The sequence below is a fragment of the Carettochelys insculpta genome, chromosome 25 (genome assembly GCF_033958435.1).
Source record: "Carettochelys insculpta isolate YL-2023 chromosome 25, ASM3395843v1, whole genome shotgun sequence".
Lineage (NCBI taxonomy): Eukaryota > Metazoa > Chordata > Testudines > Carettochelyidae > Carettochelys > Carettochelys insculpta.
This window is the reverse complement of record NC_134161.1, coordinates 7,622,537-7,643,528: the sequence shown is the minus strand read 5'-3', so window position 1 is coordinate 7,643,528 and position 20,992 is coordinate 7,622,537. Positions and strand designations below refer to the sequence as shown.

The window sequence follows — 20,992 nt, the reverse complement described above, 5'->3', positions numbered from 1 at the left end:
TGAGAAGAGGCAGTCTCTGTCCCCTAGGAGCCTGCATTTCAAACGATTTACATTTATATTGCACCATACTCATGGGGTACGGCCTTTTGAGCATTTTGGCCACAACATACCAGACTATTAAATCTGTAGGCCAGTGTGTCCTATATTTCCCTGGTAAAAAAATCACCACCCCCGACAACATTTAAATTTTCTGGCCAGCTGTGTCTCCTTCCCAAACTCCAGCAAAGGTGGTAACACACTACAACAACATTCATCAGGCCAAGGCTCAGAAGTCAACAGACTTAAGCTCCCAAGTCTCTTCTGAAGATTCCTTGGGTCTAAATTTTAAGGCCAGAAGGGACCACTGTGATCATCTAGTCTGACATCTGTCACAACACAGGATGGGACTTCGCCCTCCATCACTTTGGCCTTGCAGCACTGGGTGTAGGAATGCTTTAAATACCTTTATGAATCTTGGGCACTTCAGAAAATGTTGTCAATAGTGTATTGAACAGGACTTGGAATCTGGCTAACCAATGGTGTCCAACCTGCTGGGAAAAGTTATTTAAACTAATCTGAAACCTCCTCACAGCCATCATCTCTTCAAGCCACAACTGTACTTGAATGAAGATAGAATTTGTATTTAGTGACAGCAAGGAAAGAACTGCAATTACTTATTGGTCTTAGGTTGCAAACTCCCCCTGGTTCATCCAACAAGCTCACTTGCAACACATTTGAAAGTTTAGTGTTAAAATAATACATGAGTGGAGTGAAACCTGTTTAATAGCAGTTTCCAAATTGATTGTTTACTCTGATAACAGGTACCTGTTTAATAGTCTTGCAGAAAGACAGAACATTTCAGCAGCATCCTGAGAGTTTTAATGCTGCAGAAATAAATCAGAGCAAGTAAACAAGAACTCTGTTCACTAACCTAAGAGTCAAACCAACTTAACTAAACTAAACTAATCATCAGGTGAAATTCACCTTTTTGCAGTGAGCTCACAGCAAATTCTACCTCACTCCAGGCCTCACAACAAGCCTGAAGTCAGATGTAAGCAGCATACAAGCTTTGTATTGGCTCTTTGCACAGGTTCCATTTTGCTCATAGAATCATAGAACACTAGGACTGGAAGGGACCTCGAGAGGCCATCGAGTCCAGCCCCCTGCCCCAATGGCAGGACCAAGTACTATCTAAACCATCCCTGATAGAGGTTTATCTAACCTGTTCTTAAATATCTCCAGTGATGGAGATTCCACAATCTCCCTTGGCAATTTATTCCACTGTTTGGCCACCCTGACAGTTAGGAACTTTTTCGTAATGTCCAACCTAAACCTCCCTTGCTGCAGTTTAAGCCCGTTGCCTCTTGTTCTATCCTCAGAGGCCGAGAAGAACAAGTTTTCTCCTTCCTCCTTATGACTCCCTTTTAGAACTAAAATTGACCCAACCCTTTTCAGCCAAACAAATCCTGGAACTCGGAGCTGTTCGCAACCCCAGCCATTAGGTGCTCCACTGAACGTAACTATCGTAACATAACATCCTGTCAGGAGAAGTGAGGAGCTGTGTTAACCAGGAGGCAGCACTTGCTATTCATTGCTCAGCTTCTAGTCAATTACTCATCCATCTACTAATAGGAAACTTCCTTATTTTGTCACGCCAAGCTCCATGCTTCTTGTTGTACACTAGTGGGCAATTCTAGCACGGCTTCATCAGGTGCCTGAGCACCCCCTCTCCGTCCTCTGCCTCTTCTACAAGGACCTGCTGCTCCCCAAAACTTTGCTTACTCTCACCACAGCCTCAGTAGGAAGGGGACAGAGGCTGATGGAGTGGGAAGCTGCCATGCAAGCAGAGAGGCCCAGATATGGCAAATGAGTGCATTTCACCAGAAGCCCTCACACAGAAACCCTTTGCTGTTAATGATGCCAACTTTGAACAGAGAGACAGGAGGAAAGGGAAGCAGACGTGGCAGAGAAGAGGGAAAGAGGACAGGGAGGAAAGGCCAGGGAGCAGGTCTTTATTAGAAAAATTCAGCAGTAGGATCTCATTTAGACAGTAGTTCAGATCCTAAGTCTAACAAAGTTAATGGGAGTTTTGCCACTAATGTCAAAAGGGTGAGGCTGCTTGGGTGACCCTGGAGTCAGATACCTTTGTTCTGTACAGCCACTGTTGCGTCACCCCAGGCAAGGGCATTCCAAGGAGCGCTCGACAGGAATTGCAAAACTGAGGCAATTTGCTTTCAAAGCAGCCATACTGCAAAGCCAAAATGGTCTCTCCTAAAAGGTCTGTAGAAAGCCAAAGGGGAACAGCTTTAGCCCTATACTGCCCTGCGCCGCCCCATTGCCCCTTCTTGCCTCTGCCGCTCCCAGTCCTACCTCCTGCTGACCCAGACTTTGATCTGCTCTTCCAGGTGATAACCGCTACATGCTCAACAACTATGAGTGGAGCCAGCCGGACAGCCTGAAGAGATTCTCCATGTTCCTGACTCCAAAAGGTACCAGGACTGACCCTTCCCTCTTTGCCTCTTTGCAGCTGGGCTTTCTCTAAACAAAGCATGGCAGATCAGGGTCAGAGATGCAACATAGGGCTTGTAATTTGATTCCTCTGACCACTTACTTTCCATATTGATATCCTGGAATCAGGCAAATACAGTTCCTTCACACTTTTCATGCCAGGTCTGGTCCTGTCCCCAGGTTTTCTGTCAAACCTAAACACACTGAGAAATTCTTGAACTTCCCCAAGTTCTCTGAAACAGGGCACCAGCTTTGAAGGCTTATGTGCTTTAGTGCCTGTAAGAGAGGGGAAGAGCTCAGGGCTTGGCTCTCTCAGACAAAGATGTGCTTGTATCTTGCCACACCCAGCACCCTAGTGAAGACTAGGCAGTTTGCAGTTTTAACGTGAGTTGGCAGGTTGAGTTCTTGACCTTGACCTGCTCACATGTAAGAAAGTGCAGGAGGCCTGGATTCTATTCCCAGCTCTGCCAAAGGATTTCTGGGGAACACTGGACAAATCACAGCCCTGCTCGTTGCCTCAGTTTCCCCATACATAAATTATGGTTTAGGATGATTCTTGTAACGTGCTTTCAGATTGATGGTGGGAAGTGCTGTGGAAGTACTGGGTATTTTTAAGACACATTTTAAGAACACAAGTTGTATTTCAATGTGTCTTGGCTAGTTGTGTTCATCCTCACCAGCTAGCATGTGTTAAAATATAACTGTCTATGCCACATTGTTAACACGTGTTAGTTAATATGATCTACACAAGTACACCTGTTTGCCTATGGATTGCCTACATGGGAAAATGGGCTAGCAGAACAACAGTGGTTTAAGTCTGCCATAATAGCTATGCTGGTATAACCCTACTTTGGAATGCAAAGTAACTCTCTCTGGAACGTAGATTTTGAAGCAGTTTAAGCTATACCTGAAAAAGTCACTCTGAACTCTGAAAGACTTTCCAGATGGGGAGTTACATTAGAACTGGTCCTGCAGTATAAATTTACACCAGCATTATTACCTGTGTTGACAAGTCTCTAGTGAGGACGAGGCCCCTGCTGCCTTGCACTTTGTTCTGCTATTTACACCCGTGCAAAGGAAACTGAAAGTAGGAATAAATTGTTATCCTCCTGAATCAGTAGTGTTTTACACTCACAGTGTCTGCTGGAAATGATCTTACAGTGCAGAGCAGCAGAGACTTAGTCGCACATACATACGTACATACATAAATAAAAAAGAGGCATGAATTGAGTAATAAGATATGTGAGAACAATAACCATATATTTAGGTTGATGGCATGGGTGTTATTCTCCATGTGGGGAAACCAAGCAAGGTGAAAGGACTTGCCCAAAGCTACACAGCAAAGTCTGTGTCAGAGCTACAGTTAGAAGCCAGGCATTTCTTGCCCTTGGCCCTGTGCTCCAAGCACACACCACTCTCGAAGCAATGATCAGGCCTCCATTGCGATTCGATAGATATTTTTATTTCCTGCAATTAGCAGCCCCCTCCCAACCTGTCTAATGTAATCCAAGCTGATGGAAATTTCAGTTATGGTCATATGAAAATAAAAAAAAAGGAAAATCCCTTTGGCACGTGAAAGAAAATAAGTCTGTAGCTTGTAAAAACTTTCTTAAATTGGTATATAATGGGAACACTCAGACATAAAAGAGTAACCTATTTCAGCATTTTTAATGAGATGGATGAGCCTGAGACCCAGCAGCCGATCACGCTGCACCCTCCTTATGAAATTTCAACCCCCCTGAGGGGACCCACACCCCACCTTGCACATCCCTGCCATGTACCGTATCAGCCACTACAAAGAAATCTTAGCTGTCACTAAAGAATGATGTGGTCGAAGGTCATTGGAATTGGATTCTTTTGCAAATCACTCATTTGCAGAATCATAAGAGGCAGTTTTCTCTCTCTGTTTCAACACCTGCCTCACATTTGACAACCTGGGGCCTATTTTTGTTCCTTGCGCCGTTCATGGATCTAGGCAGAGTTCCTCAGCGCAGCGTCCATTGGCTCTCTCGATGCCTTTGAGGAGCACTGGGTGCTGTCTGAGGCTCTCTGCTCAGTATCCCCTTCTGGCTCCCTCGTTCTATCTCTATGACCTTCACACCCATCCTGTTTTTCTTTTTAGATGTCCCCCGAATTTATTTTGGGACTGTTTTTTTTAGTGGATCCCCTTTCTAAGCAGGATCTTGTAGTTCTTGGTCCTCAATAGGATCTGACAACCTGCAAGAGGGGAGATGACTTGTCCCTGTCTGTGAGCTTTGCCTGGGAGCTGTGCAGATGCTACAGCACGGGAAAGGAGCATGAACAGAATTGTTCAACAAGAGTAGCCCACCGGGTGGCAGCAGATGCATGTCAGAGATCTCATTTCTCAACTTCTGTATGTCCTATGGCCTCTGTGCATGGCTGCTCCCCAAGAGGAGTATGCAACAGAAACCCAAACCTCAGCATGAAGTGCTGGGGAAACCATGGAGCACAAGTCTGTGGTGGTGGAGGGAGGTGGAGTGAGAATGTGTGTGTAAGCAAAAAAATGTTCCCTATTCTGCATGTCTCATGTTCTGAGTCCCAGCCTTTCCCTGCAGGTATCTCGGCAAGATAAGCACGCTGACATGCAAAGCATGAGTGGGCAGCTTCATGTAACTAATGACGCGTCTTTTTGTTACATTGATGGCATTTTACTCGCACAGCTCAGACAGCAGGAAGAGGAGAAACCCTTTCTCTCCCACCCAGGCCAGCGTGAAAAGCACAGATGGACAATTCCTCCATGGCTTGGAGAAAGACCTCTGACTTGCTTTAACCTCACCTAGCTGGTTCTGACGCTAAATCTTAGTGGATGGACACCAGCCGCGGGCGCAGATCTGGATCATGAGAAGCTTACTGCTGAACTGGATTCTCTTGTCTTACAGCCAATTTCAACACCCGAGCCTGGGAATACAGCACCTTGCAAACTACAGATGAGACATTTGGCATCGGCAACTCTGCTTTCTCAATGAAAGGTATTTCTACCACTTCTGCCAGGGTTGCATGCCAATTTCTGCCTAGTCCACCTCTTTGGTTCTCTGCCCTTGCATTTTCAGCCTCCCTAACACTTTTGGGCATCCCTCTCTCATCAGCTGAACCTTTTCTATTTGGTTTATATTACATCATCTACGTTATTGCCATGCTCAGGGCCTCATTGTGCTACGCATAGTTAGAGAAAGTCTCCGTTCCTTATAATCCAACTAGAGATGAAGAGAGGTAGGAAATACTGTTTTTCCTATTTTACGGAAATCATGGCACAGAGAGGTTAAGTGACTTCACCAAGGTCATGGCAGCAATCTGTGGCAGGACACAGCAACTGAATGCAGACCTCCTGAGTCCCAGACCTGTGTCTTACCTAACCATCCTTCTCCTCTCGTCTTTCTTTTGTGTATATTGAAAGCTTGGGGCCAGGGATCGTGTTTGTACAGCACTTAGCAAAATCAGGCCCAGTTCTTGGGATATCCCTTGGCATCACCAGACTAAGCCCTCCCCATTCCTCTTGTGTCTCTTTCTCCTTAGGTCTCTCTGGATTTCTCTGTTCATACCCTTAGCATTCTCTCTCTTGCTGTCCCTCCACTCCCAGGGCCATTTTTTCGGGAACAAACGAGAAGCATTTGTTGGAGGCAGGGCTGCTTTACCCTCCTGAGCACTCAGTTCTGGCTCATGAGTCGCAGCCCTTCCTGCATGACCCTTGGCAGGACTGTCTCTGTTCTGCCATATGCTCTGCTATTAGACTCTGTTCAACTGATCCAAAGCCCTAGCGAGGACTCTCTGTAGCTTCACCCAGTGTCGCCAAGGCTGAATGCGAGGGAGTTTTGTTAGCCTTGGAGTCTGCCCAATGATTCTAGCTTCTGGTGCATTGGTTCAGGGCTGGCAGGCACCATCCCCATCCCAGCCCTATGGAAGACAGGCTCTTCCTTCCCTACGCAGAATGCTGAGACTGTCCAAATACCCTGCTAACATCTACCATCTCTTGCTTGGCTACCTCATACCTACAGTCCCCTTTGGATGCCTGGCCTTCCCCCTCCCCCTCCCCCTCCCAGGAATCCCAAGAAACTAAATGAGATGACTGTTGGGTAATTAACAGTCCTCTGTTTGCATTCCCAGGGATCTCAGTTCCCTATGCCCAGCAGGTGCCAGGCGACCGCACAGGTTGATTATTACAGAAACGCAGACTTTTACCCCTGGAAGGCAACATCCCAAAGTAACATGAGCTCTTTCATTTTGCAGTGGGCAACGGAACAAAGCTGCCATATCAGTTCTCCCAGATGGGGCAGAGTTCACCGGGTGACTTCAGCAAACAGTCTGATGGGAGCCTCTTCACTAAGAGTGGTATGGGGAGGGGGGTTCACTGCTTTATACTTCATGCCACTCCCTCCTTCTTCCCCGCTGTTATGGGTTAGATTCGATCTCGACTGACCTGGGGTGGGGGTCGTGTTTAATCCCACTCTCTGCCCCGTGAAAGGGAGCTCGGAGAAATGGCCCCAGAGCACTCACTCTGGCTTGGTTATCAGAGCAGCTAAGTGAAATGGCCCAAGACAGCTGGATTTGCTAAATCTAGGGGTTGTCAGTTTGGGGTGTTTTGGTGGGGGAGCGGGAAGGAGGGAAAAGCAGAAGACTTATTTGGCAGTATCTGGGGTAAGGAAGGACTCTGGTGAACAATATTCATTGGCTCCCTCTTTGCTAAATCCCGATGGGAACATCTTTATTAACCAAATAATTTGGGAGAGAGTGTGGCCTAATAGATGGTGCACTCGACTGGGACTCAGGAGAGCTGGCAGGGACTATTCGTTGGGCAAGTCACTTGCTCGCTCTGTGCCTCTGTTTTCCGAGTGATAAAACAGAGATAATGATACTGACCTGCTTTGTAAATCACTCTGCCATGTACTGATGAAAAGTGCTATCTCAGAGCTTGGCATTACTGACCATTAGTGTAGCCTTCAATTAAAACAGAAGAACACTGTGGAATGCTTCCCTGGACCCAGAATTTCTATCTCTTCTCCTCCCTGGCTACTGCCAGTTCAAGACCATGCAAGGGGGTACCAAGAATTGTGATAGCATGGATTCCTACTAACCAGACTCAGGCCTGGCTGATACATGAATGGGATTGCTCAGGTTAAAGAAGATGTTCATGCTGGGAATGGTGGCCATTCAGCAGATGCTGCTATTGCCTCTGAGTCACAGCTGGTGGCCCAGAGTGCCGCAAGGGGTGGCTGGAATGTCATCTTTCAACTAAGCTGCAAATCCAAGGTAATTACAGATCCCTTTTGTTCCCTGTAAGACTCAGAACAATTAGGCTGGTATCTGGGCCTCACTTGGATTTGGCTAATGACATTCTGCCTCCATAAATTCCCCTGACATTTTAACTGAACTGGTTATTTTTTCACTCCCTTTCCCTCACCTGTTAAGTGATGGTGCCATTCTAATAGGTGCTGCTATCCCCCAGAAGTGGCTGCATTTCACTGGAAGACAATAGGATTCCTAACAATGTGGATTTGCTAATCCTGTAACTTGCTAGAGTGCTTGCAAGAAGGGGTACTCCACGGTACTATGGATCATAACACCCTCACTGCTCCTAACTCGATTCTTTGTGTTGTCACAGCATACCCCGCAATCGTGAGACACCAAAACACAAAGGTGCAGCCGCAGACATGGAAATCCTCCAAGCAGTCCATCCTGGTATGTAAGAAGACCTGGACCTGTGCACTCCTGGGGCTTCATCAAGAGGGGAAACTGCTAGGGGCGCACACAGGGCTTTGGAAGTTACGGGGACTGGGTGGTTTTGGAGTTAGGGAAGGGAGAGCAGCTGAACGTCATCAGAGACAGCATTCATTATTCTTCTTAGCCTGGGTGGAGTTGCAGGGTTCAGATCAGTTTTCAACTTTCCCGAGGGCTCAGCAATGCTTGGATGGTTTTGGTTCAGTCTCATTTCACACCTTAATTGTCAGGGTTTAAATGGAAGTCGGCTCCCATCTAGACTTTAGCCCAGTCATTTATACTTTGCCCCAATACTGTTCACCGCATGTGGGTGTGTGGGGCTGACCTCTTATAAGGGTGGTCTTTGGTGCCTAGAAAACACATCTAGTCAGGCGCACTGATGGGGAGTGGGGGCAGCTGCCCCAGGACCTGGCAATTCAAAAGGGCCCAGAGCTTCCAGCTGCCTTCGGCCCTTTAAATTACTGCCAAAGCACTGTATGGTATGCTCTGGGAGGCTCTGAGAAGTGTGTGGGAATGGGCAGGGGGAGCATGTGCTCTGGGCAGTAGTGAGAGCTGGCTGCCTCACCCCTGCCCCTCCTGTATGAAGCCCCACCCCTTCATAAAGCACAGAGCTCCCACGATTTTGCCCAGGGGCCTGGCAAGTCTGTTGCCCGCCCCCCATATGGTGGAATCTGCACACCCACACCATAGCCTAAGACTGCCTCACACACTGACCACACAGTCCTGTAGGCTCATGAAGCATGCAACAGATTGAGGACCAGACTTTAGGAAAAGTGGTCCTGGTTCGTTGCTGCTTTGTGCACTCCAAAGCAGTCATAATACACCAGTAAATTCATGTGGCTGTGGTTTGCACCCACTTTCCAGGGGGCTAAAGAAATGCCAGTTTTACCAACCCCATGAATTTCCCCCCTCACCTGCATCTGCCAGACCAACCCAAACTCAAGAGATTTTAAAAACATTCTGGGGGGGCGGGTTCCTTTCTTTTTTTGCCTTCTGCTTTTGGTGTCTTTCTATTTCATGTTTTCAAGACTTCCCTGCAACTGTGATGCATAGAAGTGTGCTTTTCTTCATCCCAGAAGGCGGAAGGCCATTTTATGTAATTCCTAAATAAAAACCATAGTGGGTTAACAAGCCCTTAGCAAAGCAAATGATCACACAAAAACCCACTGGAACCAAGTTATCCTGGTTCCTTTATCTCCCTTTGCACTGAAGTACCTTAGCATCTTGCAAGAGCTCAATTAAATGCATCAATAACTCTTTCTCCCCCTCCCAAACGAAAGTTTATAATTATTACACATTTGCAAGAACATTCTATTTCCTTGGGAATGAGAAAGGGGAGAAAATAGCAGGAGTTAGCAACATTTTCTGGTTAGAAGAGAAGAATACAGCAAGCAGCAACCCCTTGCAAAATGTCTGCTGTAGGGTGACTGCTGTTTGGCTTTGACAAACTGGAAGGACAAAAACCAGGGCTGGGGATCCTCCTGCACTCCAGCCGCAAGTGGTTTGTCAAGGTTAGCCTCTGGCGGGCTGCCAGGCTATTTGTTTGCCTGAGCATTCACTGGAAGGGAGCCTTGCAGCTCCCAGTGGCCACAGTTTATCATTCCCAGACAACAGAGGCTGTGAGAAGTGGTGGTGGTGCAGCCTCCATCACTTCCTGCATCTTCCATTGGCTGGGAACAGCACACTGAGGGATTCCATACCTGCCAAGGCTCAGGTAAAAGCAAACTGCCTGGCAGCCCACCAGCACCTAACTCTGGTGACCGATGTGCAATCCATGGGCTGGAGGTTCTTCACCCCTGACAGAAGAAATGTCCCTGCAGTAGCAGATGTTAGCCGAGACCAAGAAGTAGCTGCTGTAGCACATTGTTATAATGGGGAAGCAAGGCTAAGGAAGGAGGGTTTTCAGATCCATCTGGCAGTGATGAAATTGAAGGTGGATCTACTATCTCCTGGGAGCTCCACTGTGGGCATGGAGCTGTTGTGACAGTCCAGTTCCATGAACACACTTCATACCCTTACGAGCATCCAGTTATTAATCCAACAGCCTGGCTAGATTTCCCTCAGGTAAACTCTTGAGTCTCTTTTTCATGCATATAGTAGCTGGGGCTATTTTATTTTTACAGCTTCTACTCACCAGATAGACCTGAACCAAACAATCCAGATGATTAATAAGAGCACTAAAAAGTTGCAAAATACTCACATACGCTCTGGACTGCAGTGTCTCTGTAGGAGCTTTTACAACCTATTGGGCCAATAATCTGGCTTTTAAAATAGCCTTAAATATATATTTAAGTAATTCACCTTCTAAAAGGCCTGTAAATATTAGTTCACACAACGGACTGCATTGCCTTAGGAGGTCAGAATGGCCAGAGAGTTATTCAAAGGGGAGCTTTCCTTCTTGTTTTTAATTATGCTGGAAATTGGAGCTGTAAAGCCAATAGAATTCACACGCGAGATGGCGCTGAGCAACAGGCAGCAGAAGTGTACGCCAAGCAGTCAGATGGGATGGACTTGTTACATCCATCCATCCATCCACCCATCTCACGCTCACCATTCCATCATGCATGTGATGCTAATTGGTAGGATTCGCAGAGATAAGCCCAAACCCAGTCCTTTTGGATATCTAGCCAACACTTCTCAGGATAGGATCTGGATCTAGGTCAGTATAACATGAGGGAAGACATCCAAGGCCACTTTTGCTTTTACTTCATTGTGCCTACATGAAGCAGGGATAGCTATGTCACTGCCTTGTGCTGGCTTATCGCATATTCATGGCTGCCCTAGTTTTGACACTTTGCTGCTCCTTAGAGCTCTGGCTGGGTCAGTGGGTTTGTGAAACCCAGCAGCATTGCTGGGAGCAGAGGCATTTGGGTAACTTCCATAAGCAGTGCACGGCATTGTAGGACGTCGTTAAGAGGACCCCTTGAGCTGGGGCGGCTCCACGCTGCAGAGCCCTCACGGTAGATTTTAGTAACACAGGTGACTCTGAGCTGGAGAGGCGTGGCAATGAACTAGCACAACTGAGCCACAAGAATGGGGTGGCTGCATTTTGCAAGTGCTGCAGGCTCACTCCTTCCAGCCTGTTTTGTTTTCTTTCGAGGGGTGAACTTACCCAGATCATCCTGGCGGGAAGAGCAGGGTGACTGTGTGAGATGCTGACGTGAAGTGGCACAACTTGAGACAGCGATGAGTAGAGCGTGTGTGTGGGTGGCGGGGGCGGAGTTTGTATAGAACTTGCTCACAGAGCTGTCTCATCCATAGGACAAAGTGAGGTGGGGGGGGCATACTATGGACCAGACGGGGGATTACCTGGGGCAGGACATGGGTAGCAGCGGTAACAGAGCAGCAGCTGCAGGACATCACCTTCCCTCAGGCTCCCCCCTGCACACACAGTGTGAGCAGCAGCCTGCTCCACTCCGCTGCACCCCGCCCCCCCGGGACCTACCCTCCTGATTCCCACTTCTCTGCAGCAGCGGGAAGTGGCCTGCGCTTCCAGCTGTCTATGGCGAAGTGGGTCTCAGTGGGCTGGGAGGGTGCATCAGGAGCCTAGTGCAGCAGGCTGCCTCTTGCACTGCACTGTGAGTGCAGGGAGGGCAGAAGCCCTGGAGTGGCGACCACCTGTTGCGGTTGTGCTTCAGTCTGCCACCATGCTTTGCCCCTGGTAATTCCCAGCCAGGCTGGTCGGGGAGGGGGTCGGGGACAAGGTAGGGGTGGAACAGAGGAGTGGGGAGACCTGTATGGTTATTCCTTACAGTCATGTTTAAGGTTTTGGCTATCCAGAGAGAGAGCAGAAAAACACCAGGCAACTTGGTGGAGCCATCACACACAGTACGTATTTAAAAGACTAGACCCGGAAAGACATCTTGGGAAAGATATTCCCGTAAGGGAATAAATATCCTTGCAGTAGAGGGTTTTAGGAGAGACCAGAAAGTCATTTGTTAGCATCGACCATGTTGAAATTTTAGTTCACTGGGGAACCCCAAACAATGGAGAGCTACATACAAAAATCAAAAGGTGAAATCCAGCCCTGGCAGCAGACAAGTGCACTGCCTTTGCTTTGAAAGTTCATGGGGGATTTAACAAGTGTATTGACTTTTTGTAGCTCCTCTGTCCCATAATGATACTCACCCAAAGTCTGTGCATGGCCGGAGAATAAGGGCTAAGCACAAACTAAAGTCAATCAGCTCCAGTTCCCAAACTGGAGGAATAGATGGTGTCACTGGTAAAAGCAGGGCATACATCTATGGACAGGTCTACACTCCAGAGTTATTCTGGAATAGCTTATTCCTGAGTTATTACTCCAAAATAAGCCATTCTGGAATAATGCGTCTACACTACAGAGAAGCCCCAAAATAAGCAAACCTTTTCCAAAATAGTGTGTTCACACACAATAAAGCCTATGTTGGATTAGAGCCCCTGGAAGTACAATCATTTCAAAATAGCAGTTGCATTGTGCAGACACTCACAAAGTTATTTCAAAATTGTGGGCACTATTTTGAAATAACTTTGCTGCGTAGACACACCCTAGGAGTTTCAGTGAAAGTGGTATGTGGGAGGGTTACTGCTGGCAGAGGCAGGGCAAGTTGCGGGTAGGGCAAAGACAGGCAGCAAGGTACAGTCCTTCTCATAACTCACATGCCCAAAATTCTCCATTGCAGTCACACCACCGCCCCTTTTATGTCAACAAAGGCAACGGAGTCACTTCACAGGAGGCACCTTGAACCCCAAGGTCCATGGGAAAAGCCAGACGTGCCAGGAGTGGAGAACCAGCCAACAATTTCATAGATGAACCTGCTACTATGTTAACCTTCCTGCTCTAATTTCTGGAGGTGCTGGATGGGGTGGTCGGCGCGAAAGGAAAAGAGGACTTTTTCATGATCACTCCTGGAACCGTTTTATATTTCTTTGAAAAGTGCTACACCCTCGAGAATGGTAAAAAACCACAACCCTTGTAGCCTTTGTAGTCCCTATCTTGCAGCTCCTCCCTCTTCCTGCAGAGTGCATTGCTCTACTTCTCCTAGGTACTTTGGGAACAGTGGGATCTTGGATATGATATGCACAGAGCCCTTCCCTACAGTGTCATATCTTGGGCTTCCTGCCCTCCCAATCACACAGTTGTCATCGGGGGAGTTGGTAGAGCTGGTGGAAGGTGCCAAGTTGGAGTCTGAAGTTCTCTTTGAATTTGCAAAGCTGGGTCATCCATGGAACTGGCAGGCAAAGCTCATTCACCCATGTCCCTCAACTGCGCTTTGCAGGGACCCTCCCCACACAAGGGGCAAGGGCAGGTCTGTCTCTGTGACCCATTCAATCCTTGGGCTCCCCCTTTGCCAATTTCCAGGGATTGCATCATGGCAGACACCACCGTTGCACTCAGAGCCTGGTGTCCAACACGCTAGCCACATGCGGCTGTTTGGCCAGTGGAGTGTGGCTAGTTGTCTTGAGCAATAAATATATTTTCAGAATGATGTGGCCATTTCGCAATAGCAGTAGCCACTACAGTTCTTAGGCCTGTGGTGTCCAACCAGTCTGAGGCTGCAACTACTGCTTCAGAACTGTGGACACCACAGGACACAAGAGTACTATCACAAAGGCCACCAAAGCAGCACCAGATTGCAACCACTTCCTATCTTTCCTCCCTGGGGCTGGCTGCCGAAGCCTCTACAATCCACTAATGCGCCTCACCAGCCACCGGTTCAAATTAAAAAAGAAAAGGAAAATCCATCCTGCTAATGGAAGTTTGGTTGGATGTCTTCGGTGGGCAACCCCCGCCTCCGCCAAATTGGTGCACGTGTTTGGGTTCCATTGTTTTTCTCTGGGTCAGGATTTTTCTTTCTTTCTTTTGTGGAGTGGGGGAACTTGGGGTAATATTGCAGGGATTTTTTTCCCCAGACGGTGCCCTGGACAGACTGGTCATTGCCAAACAGAAACCAGAGCAGAGGCAGTTTGTGTTCCAATGATCCAACTTAGCTTTTCTGTCTGGGCAACAGAGGGGAGATGTTACCAGGCAAAAATTCCAAGAGCACCAGAGCTGGCTGCTATCAAGCACGATCAGCCGCTCCCCATAACTTCAGCACCTACCAACAGGCACTAACGACCCATTGCAGGACTAAGGCCTGGCTCTCTGACAACAAGAACGTGTGAGAAACAAGTGCTTGTAGTTACTTTCTGCGGCCTGTTCAGTTCTATCCTTCCTCAGGTGCACACCCAGCCCACCCCTTCTCCCTGCCCGCTCACACACGCATACAGCACCTGGAGGAATGAGGTCTCGCCTATTGCTTGGTGAAAATTACTTTGCAGTTAATCCCCAGGGCAAAGCTATGTGCCGTTTTTTAATACGACGCCTTCGACAAAACTTCTGCTTCTGCAAGCCGGTTGCCCCAGAAAGCTGGAAACACCTCCTCTTTTATCTCCGTACTTTACACAGAAAGAAGGGGCTCTAGAGGGAGGAAGGGACTGTGGGTGGGGTTGGGCTCAGGTATCTGCTTTGGAAGAAAAAGCGAGAGTAGTGTGTGTATACGTGTGCATAATATTACAGTAAACTACTGCCCAAGCTGCTGCTTAATATCCTAATGGGATGGGACCCACCCAAGTCCTGAAGTCATGGACCCAGGGAAACACTTCATGGTAAGTAATATATTCAGCCACTGATTAGACAAACCCCTGGAGGACGGGCAGTAATGCACTGTCTAGATAACTGGAATGGGGTAATTTAAGACAAGGATTTCCATGGCTTTTCTTCCACATACATCACTGATTGCTTTTTAAGTTACCACTTACGGCTGTTAGAAAGCACTCTGTTTACTCTGATAAATGCTCCCACTTCACTCGCTTTGTGCATATTTGTTAAGAAACAGGCGTGAGCCTTAAAACCCCAGGTCTAAAGAACCCACACACTTTAGGGGAAACTCAGATCTAGACCTGAATTTTCCTGCAGATCCTTATACCTAAAGGAAGGGAAACAGCACATCCTGGCTCCTGCCCACCCCCACGAGACCCATCCCAGGGTATATATTTCACATGCCCTTCTCGATAATTTTGCCTACTTAAGAACTGTCTTGCCCCTGTTCTTTTATGGGCCTCATTCTGATCTTGCTCTCCCGATTTTTCCCCTTAGTGTAATGCCACTGACTTGAATAGAATTGCTCCTGATTTACCCCGGCACGAGACGAGAATTAGCCCTCCCTCACTTTTGTCCAGCCAGCACCCCTAGTGTGCTTGAGACCCTCTTGCCCAAAGGGAAGCAATCGTGTATCAGGCAGGGCTATGGTCCTTCCTGGGCTGCGTGGATTAGCAGTGGGGCTCAGAGGTGAATTTTGCATGGGCTGTTTTTGTCATTTTGTCAGTCTTGATCAACAAAGCAGAAACGCTGCTATGCATTTTGTTGTATCGGTTGTGTAGGTTCTAGGAGTGTATAACTTGTGCTGCAGAAATAAAAGAGAAAACCTAGTGTCCGAGATGCAGCTGGAGCCAAGGTTTCTCTCTCTGGGGACTGTGTGATTATCTGATTCTGAATGACTTTGGGGGCTTTTGGAAATGAGAGAGACAGATCTCGCTGACTAGAGCCGTAAACAGAGCAGGGGAAGGGCTATGCATACATTTGCCATGTGTATCCCCCGCCCTGCAAATCCCCTGAACTGTGAGAAATCTCACTGTTCTCAGTGCGCCCTTGCACAGCCCTGCCAGTGCACCAGGTGTGCACAGCTCTGTCCTCCCACACACAGCTCTGCACTTGGTTTGCAGCTTCCCCCTCCCTGTGAAGGGAGTCCCAGTCACCCCCCTGCAGAGCCGTCCCTCCAATGTCCATGCCTAGGGCCCTGCCAGACTCTGCCAGTGCAATTCATAGGCTGTGCCTCTTGGGCTGAATCCTCAGCACATGCAACTCCGGCTGAAGGAAAGACCACAGTGTAGCAGATTTATGATAGGAGGGGACTGAGCAGAGAATGCTGTTCTGTTCATGACCAGGTCTCTGTAACAAGCTGGTACATTATACCCAGGTTGATTCTACCTGTAGCTCCCCCACCCACACAGACACTAACAGCTTTATAAAACTTTCTTCCCAGAAGGCAGCTCTCCTCTTATCAAAAGTGTTGAACGTCACCCTAGCAAGGCTGCTGGTTGAAGGGGCTTGATGCTGCTCAATTAAACATAGAAGGAAACCAAAGTAATGGCACTCGAATAAGAACGGTTATGTCTTGAGGGCAAAAATCTGGTCAGGAAAGGGTGAAGCTCTGACTGCACTTGACAGGAAAGATGGTCAGGCGATTAGGATACTAGTCTAGAAATTAGAAGACTGGAGCCAATACCCTGCTCTGCCACAGATTTCCTGCATGAGCTTGGTCAAGTCATCTAGTCTCCAACTTGTGCATGTAAAATGTGGCTAACAGCCCTGCCCTATCTCAGAGAGTTATTGTGAGGTGCCCAGCTATTGTGGGGACAGGTGCCCCCCTAAATTGTATGTCTCCTCAGAGGATGATTGGCTCGTTTCACGCCACAGATGTTGGATGCCCAGTGGCTACCTTTTCCACACTGCAGCCATCCAGCAGAAGGAAGGCAGTGCCACTTAAGTGGAGAAGCCAATAAGCCTAATGCAGTTTATCCATGTGTCAGTTTAAGAGTGCACACAACTCAGCTCTACCCCCGTCAATTCCACTCACTGCGTCCTTTACTGTTCTCCCTGTGATTAAAAAGCCATCATAGGGAAATCTTCTGCTCCTGAAATTGCTGAAAACCCATCAGTTCCAACTCCTAAGCACAAGGCAAGGAAGTTGCAGCCTCAGCCCACACGCGCCCGTCTTTGTGACTCCGGAGAAAATAATGAACCTCTGCTCTTGGGAATGAACCTCACTGCCAGCCCAACCTTGGAGCCAGCACAGTAACATGAGGATAGAATAATGAACTTTACTTCTGCAGGACTGTGTACTCCCTGCTTAGAGAATCTGGTTCCAGCCAGCCCTGAGACACAGAATAATGAACCTCCCTCCATGGCAGGGAGGGCCACGCTCACAGCCCGGCCTGACACACAGCTCTGTGACACCTGGACAGAGCCTCCTAGACAGAGACAAGCCCTTACCAAAGCTGGAGCTACACATGTCTAAGCTTTGCGGAAGTTCAGCCTTCGGTGCTTTGTCCCAAGCATTACGAGTCCCCCCTCAAAAAGTTCTCTGATCCAGATCGCCACCGGGCCCCTGTAGGGACTGCAGAACCAGGCCAGAAATCTGACAAGAACAGACATTTTCATCTGCAGTTCCCGTGAGAACGGAACAGGTGCAGGGCTGGCACCATATAGAGGGGAAGCAGCTGTGCAAGTCAGTGATGCAACATTACGGGTGCAGGAAGGCTGGAGCCTCTGAGGTGGGCAGAGCATCACGCTTTGGGGTGCTTCCAGACACTGATGCACTCCAGGCTATTTCAAGGCCCGATCACCAGTACTCAGGGGCTCCACTTGTGCAGCCCTTCCTCAGTTTAGATTCTAAGGGAGAGAAGGGAAACAGGCAAAGAGGAGAACGTAGCCAAGGTGGCCAGCCAGCTGTGGGAGGGCTATGGAGCTCATGCTGAGAGCTCTGCAGCTTGGCTGCTGGAGGAGAGAGTGGATGAAAAGGAACAGAAGATGAGATCTGAGGAAGAGGACAAGCCAAAGGAGCCCTTGCCAGCTCTCCCAGAATGTCCCAGCGACTGAGACATTCAAGACAGACCCAGCTAGTACTCACAGTACAGCACCTGCCCTTTCCTCCTGGGAATTATTCTCCTAAACTCTCTATGAAACCCAGGAGAGTCCAAATCTGGAAGCACAGAGGGGGGTGGTTTCCTCAGCAGCTGAGCAATAAAGAGTCACTGGCACACAACAGCCCTGGTTTCACCCGGCCCTGCAGCTTGGGTGGTTGATTTACATTCCTGCCAGTGTCAACCATGACCATCCTGGTTCAAGACATTGCCCACTTAGCAATGGTCTGAAGGACAACAAAAAGGACCAGACAACAGAGCACCCGGCTTTCTGGTCATTGCTCCAAGATGTGCCAATGCCAGCTGGGGGGGACGTGCCGGAGCAGAAGAAAGGAACATCTGGACACCTCCACCTGCAAAGGGATCAGACAGGAAAATGCCGGGAGTGTCTTTCCCCTAGCACCAGGGGATCCCAGGTTTGTAAGACACTAGCATCCACTAACACGGCTTTCTCCTGTTACGATTTAGCATCCAATAGGTGTCAGCATTCAACTGCAGTTTAGTCACAGCACCTTCTGAGTGTCACTTCCCCACTGCTGCTCCTTGCTGGGGATGATCTTCCCATGCTGGTGTTTTCACCTGGATCAGCATTAAACCCTCGAGATGCTTCATTTTATTGCAGCCCTTGGGGAATTAGCTGCTTGATGTACCAGCCAGGAGAGGAGGGGAACAGCAGCAGGACTGAGCAGAAAGGACCTGCTCAGACTGAGAACCAGATGGCAGCGTGCTGCTGTGGGTCACCTGCTCAAGGCAAGCTGCAGCTCCAGGGTTATAGGGCTGCATGTATGAGGACAGGGGTGTGGGTTCAAGCAGGCTGCACCCTGGTTAGCCAGGAGGTACGTAGGTATTATCTGGGAAAACACTAGTGCCCAAAGAGGGGAACCAGGCTCGACTCAGGGAAGAGCAAGGGGTGGATGAGCTGCCTGTCATGAAATCTGCTGTTGTTCCCTGGTGCGCCCAGTCCATCTGCATCCACCCCTTCTTATGTGTTTTACACTCAGGCTGTGAGTTTCCTTGTTGGGGGTCTGTACAAAGCCTAGCACAGTGGGGTCCCGGTGCTGCCACAAGACCGACAATACACAAGCTGCACTAGGCTTGAAGGGTAAAGCTGAGGCCTGAATGCACTCTTCTTTTCTCCCAGTCCAAGGGAGCTCAGGGGGAGGAAAGGCTGCAGCCCACACGCTGGCTGGTGGCCTTTGTACCCTTCCTGAGCATAAGTGTCGGAGCATAAATCCAACCCTTGAAAAACCAGGTCACATGAACTTAAGGTTCTTCTACACGTGCCTGGGGATGCCAGGAAAAGCCTCCACCCAGCGCACCTTTTCCTGTCCTTGCCATCTTCCCATGCAAGGCACGAGTACTGTTCATGCAGCATCTGGCCTGTAGAGCGGCACAGTTGAGACTGCTCAAAGATCACACTAGACACAGTGAGATGCCTCATTTGATCCAGGTGCACCATCTCGCCCCCCCAAACACGACGGCACGACCAACGGCTCTTCTTCCAAAAGGGGCAGAGCTGAGCTGGGGTGGCCACTGAGGTATGAAATGAGCATTCTGCGGGCATTTAACCTTTGTTCTTGATTTTTCCCTGTAATCTGCATTGTCCTCTCTTGCACCACTTGATGTTTCACTTGTAGCATCGGGGCCTGGGAACATGTTCAAAAGCGAATTGACTCTGGTCACTAGGCAGGGGAGCTCTACCTACTCTAGCTGCTAGGCCAGGCAATTGGGTGCAACCAGAGTGACTTCACTGAAGGGCTACTGCATTGTTGCCCCACCCTCAGAGAAATGGGACAAACAGGCCTTGCAACAGTCCCCGAACTGGCCTGCAATGACTGGCCTCTTCTTAACCCCTTTGAGTCCATTCAAATCCTGGGCTCCTCTTTCCAGAGCAAGTCAGGCCACTGTTTTATCTTCCTTACACATTTACTCTAAAGTTTAAAAATGATCAGTTCTTGGGAGTCATAAACAAGGCTAATAAATATCTACTTGCATGGGAACCTTTCTGTTCTCACAGTATTTTTTGACACATTAGCTTGCCACTTTTTTGCATAAAAGAAATAACCGATGAAGGCAGCATTTGAATTTGCAGATTAGCAAGCTTAAAATACAGCTTCCTGGTGGAATTACTTGGGGATTACAAATGAGGACTATTTTCCAAAGGCCCAGATGTGCTGTTCTAATACATATCCCAATCTTTGGATCTTTAGCAAAAACTTATTCAAATGATTGGAAACGTCTGGTTTTAAGAAGCTGGAAAATCATCCTCACTTCCACGTACCATTAATAGAAAACCTAAAACCAGGTTACCGACAATGCAGGGGTTAATCCATTACCACTTCAAGTTGATGAAACAGGGGCCATTAACTCCAGCAGGAGCTGAATCAGGCCATTAGCAAGACATCACAGCTCTGATGAGTTTACAGTCTAGGGCCTTGAGCCTGAAAACATTTCGGCACCTGCTCAGCTTTACTCAGAGCAAGTGATCTTACTGAAGTCAAGTGCCTGAGAAAAAACTAAACACATCCGTAAGTGCTTGCAGCATTGGGTCTTGAATTTATGTGGTGGCTTGTTAGTCACATAGGAGCTCAGTACACTATGTAGTTAGTGAGCTATCACCCAAGTGTCTGAGTGTACTGGCATTCAGGACTTCATGCTCCTGACACCGTACAAGATAAGGAAATGTTCGCTCTATTTTACAGGGCAGACGTTGCAGCAGTGGCTTGCCCTAAATCAGGGGAAAGGCTGGGATACAATCCAGGTTTCCTTGCTCTTGGTTTACTACTCTCACTAACAGACCAGACGGAGGGCAGGTCTAGACTAGACCAAAATGTCAATCTAAGATTCGCAATTCCAGCTATGACAACTGCATAGCTGGAATTGATGTATCCTCGATCGATTTACGGGGCCGTCCTCACAGAGAATGAGGACTACCAGGGTCGAGTGTAGGGCTGCGATGGTTTAATTTAGCAGGTCCTCACTAGGTGAATAAATTGAACCCTGGAAAAATCAGCACTGAGGGAGCTGATCTTCTGGCAAGTGTAGACCAGCT

General features: G+C 48.3%; 1 protein-coding gene across 1 annotated transcript in view; it reads left to right on the top strand.

Annotated features, from left to right (window-relative positions):
• TRIM29 (tripartite motif containing 29) overlaps positions 1-13,174 on the top strand; it is a 28,617-nt gene extending 15,443 nt beyond the window's left edge. Inside the window, exons 5-9 of the mRNA XM_074976924.1 lie at positions 2,385-2,468; positions 5,388-5,477; positions 6,733-6,834; positions 8,105-8,181; positions 12,879-13,174. Coding sequence (XP_074833025.1) covers positions 2,385-2,468; positions 5,388-5,477; positions 6,733-6,834; positions 8,105-8,181; positions 12,879-12,941 — 416 coding nt within the window. The 3' untranslated portion in view covers positions 12,942-13,174. The remainder of the gene's footprint in view (positions 1-2,384; positions 2,469-5,387; positions 5,478-6,732; positions 6,835-8,104; positions 8,182-12,878) is intronic.
• The last annotated feature ends 7,818 nt before the right edge of the window (positions 13,175-20,992 follow it).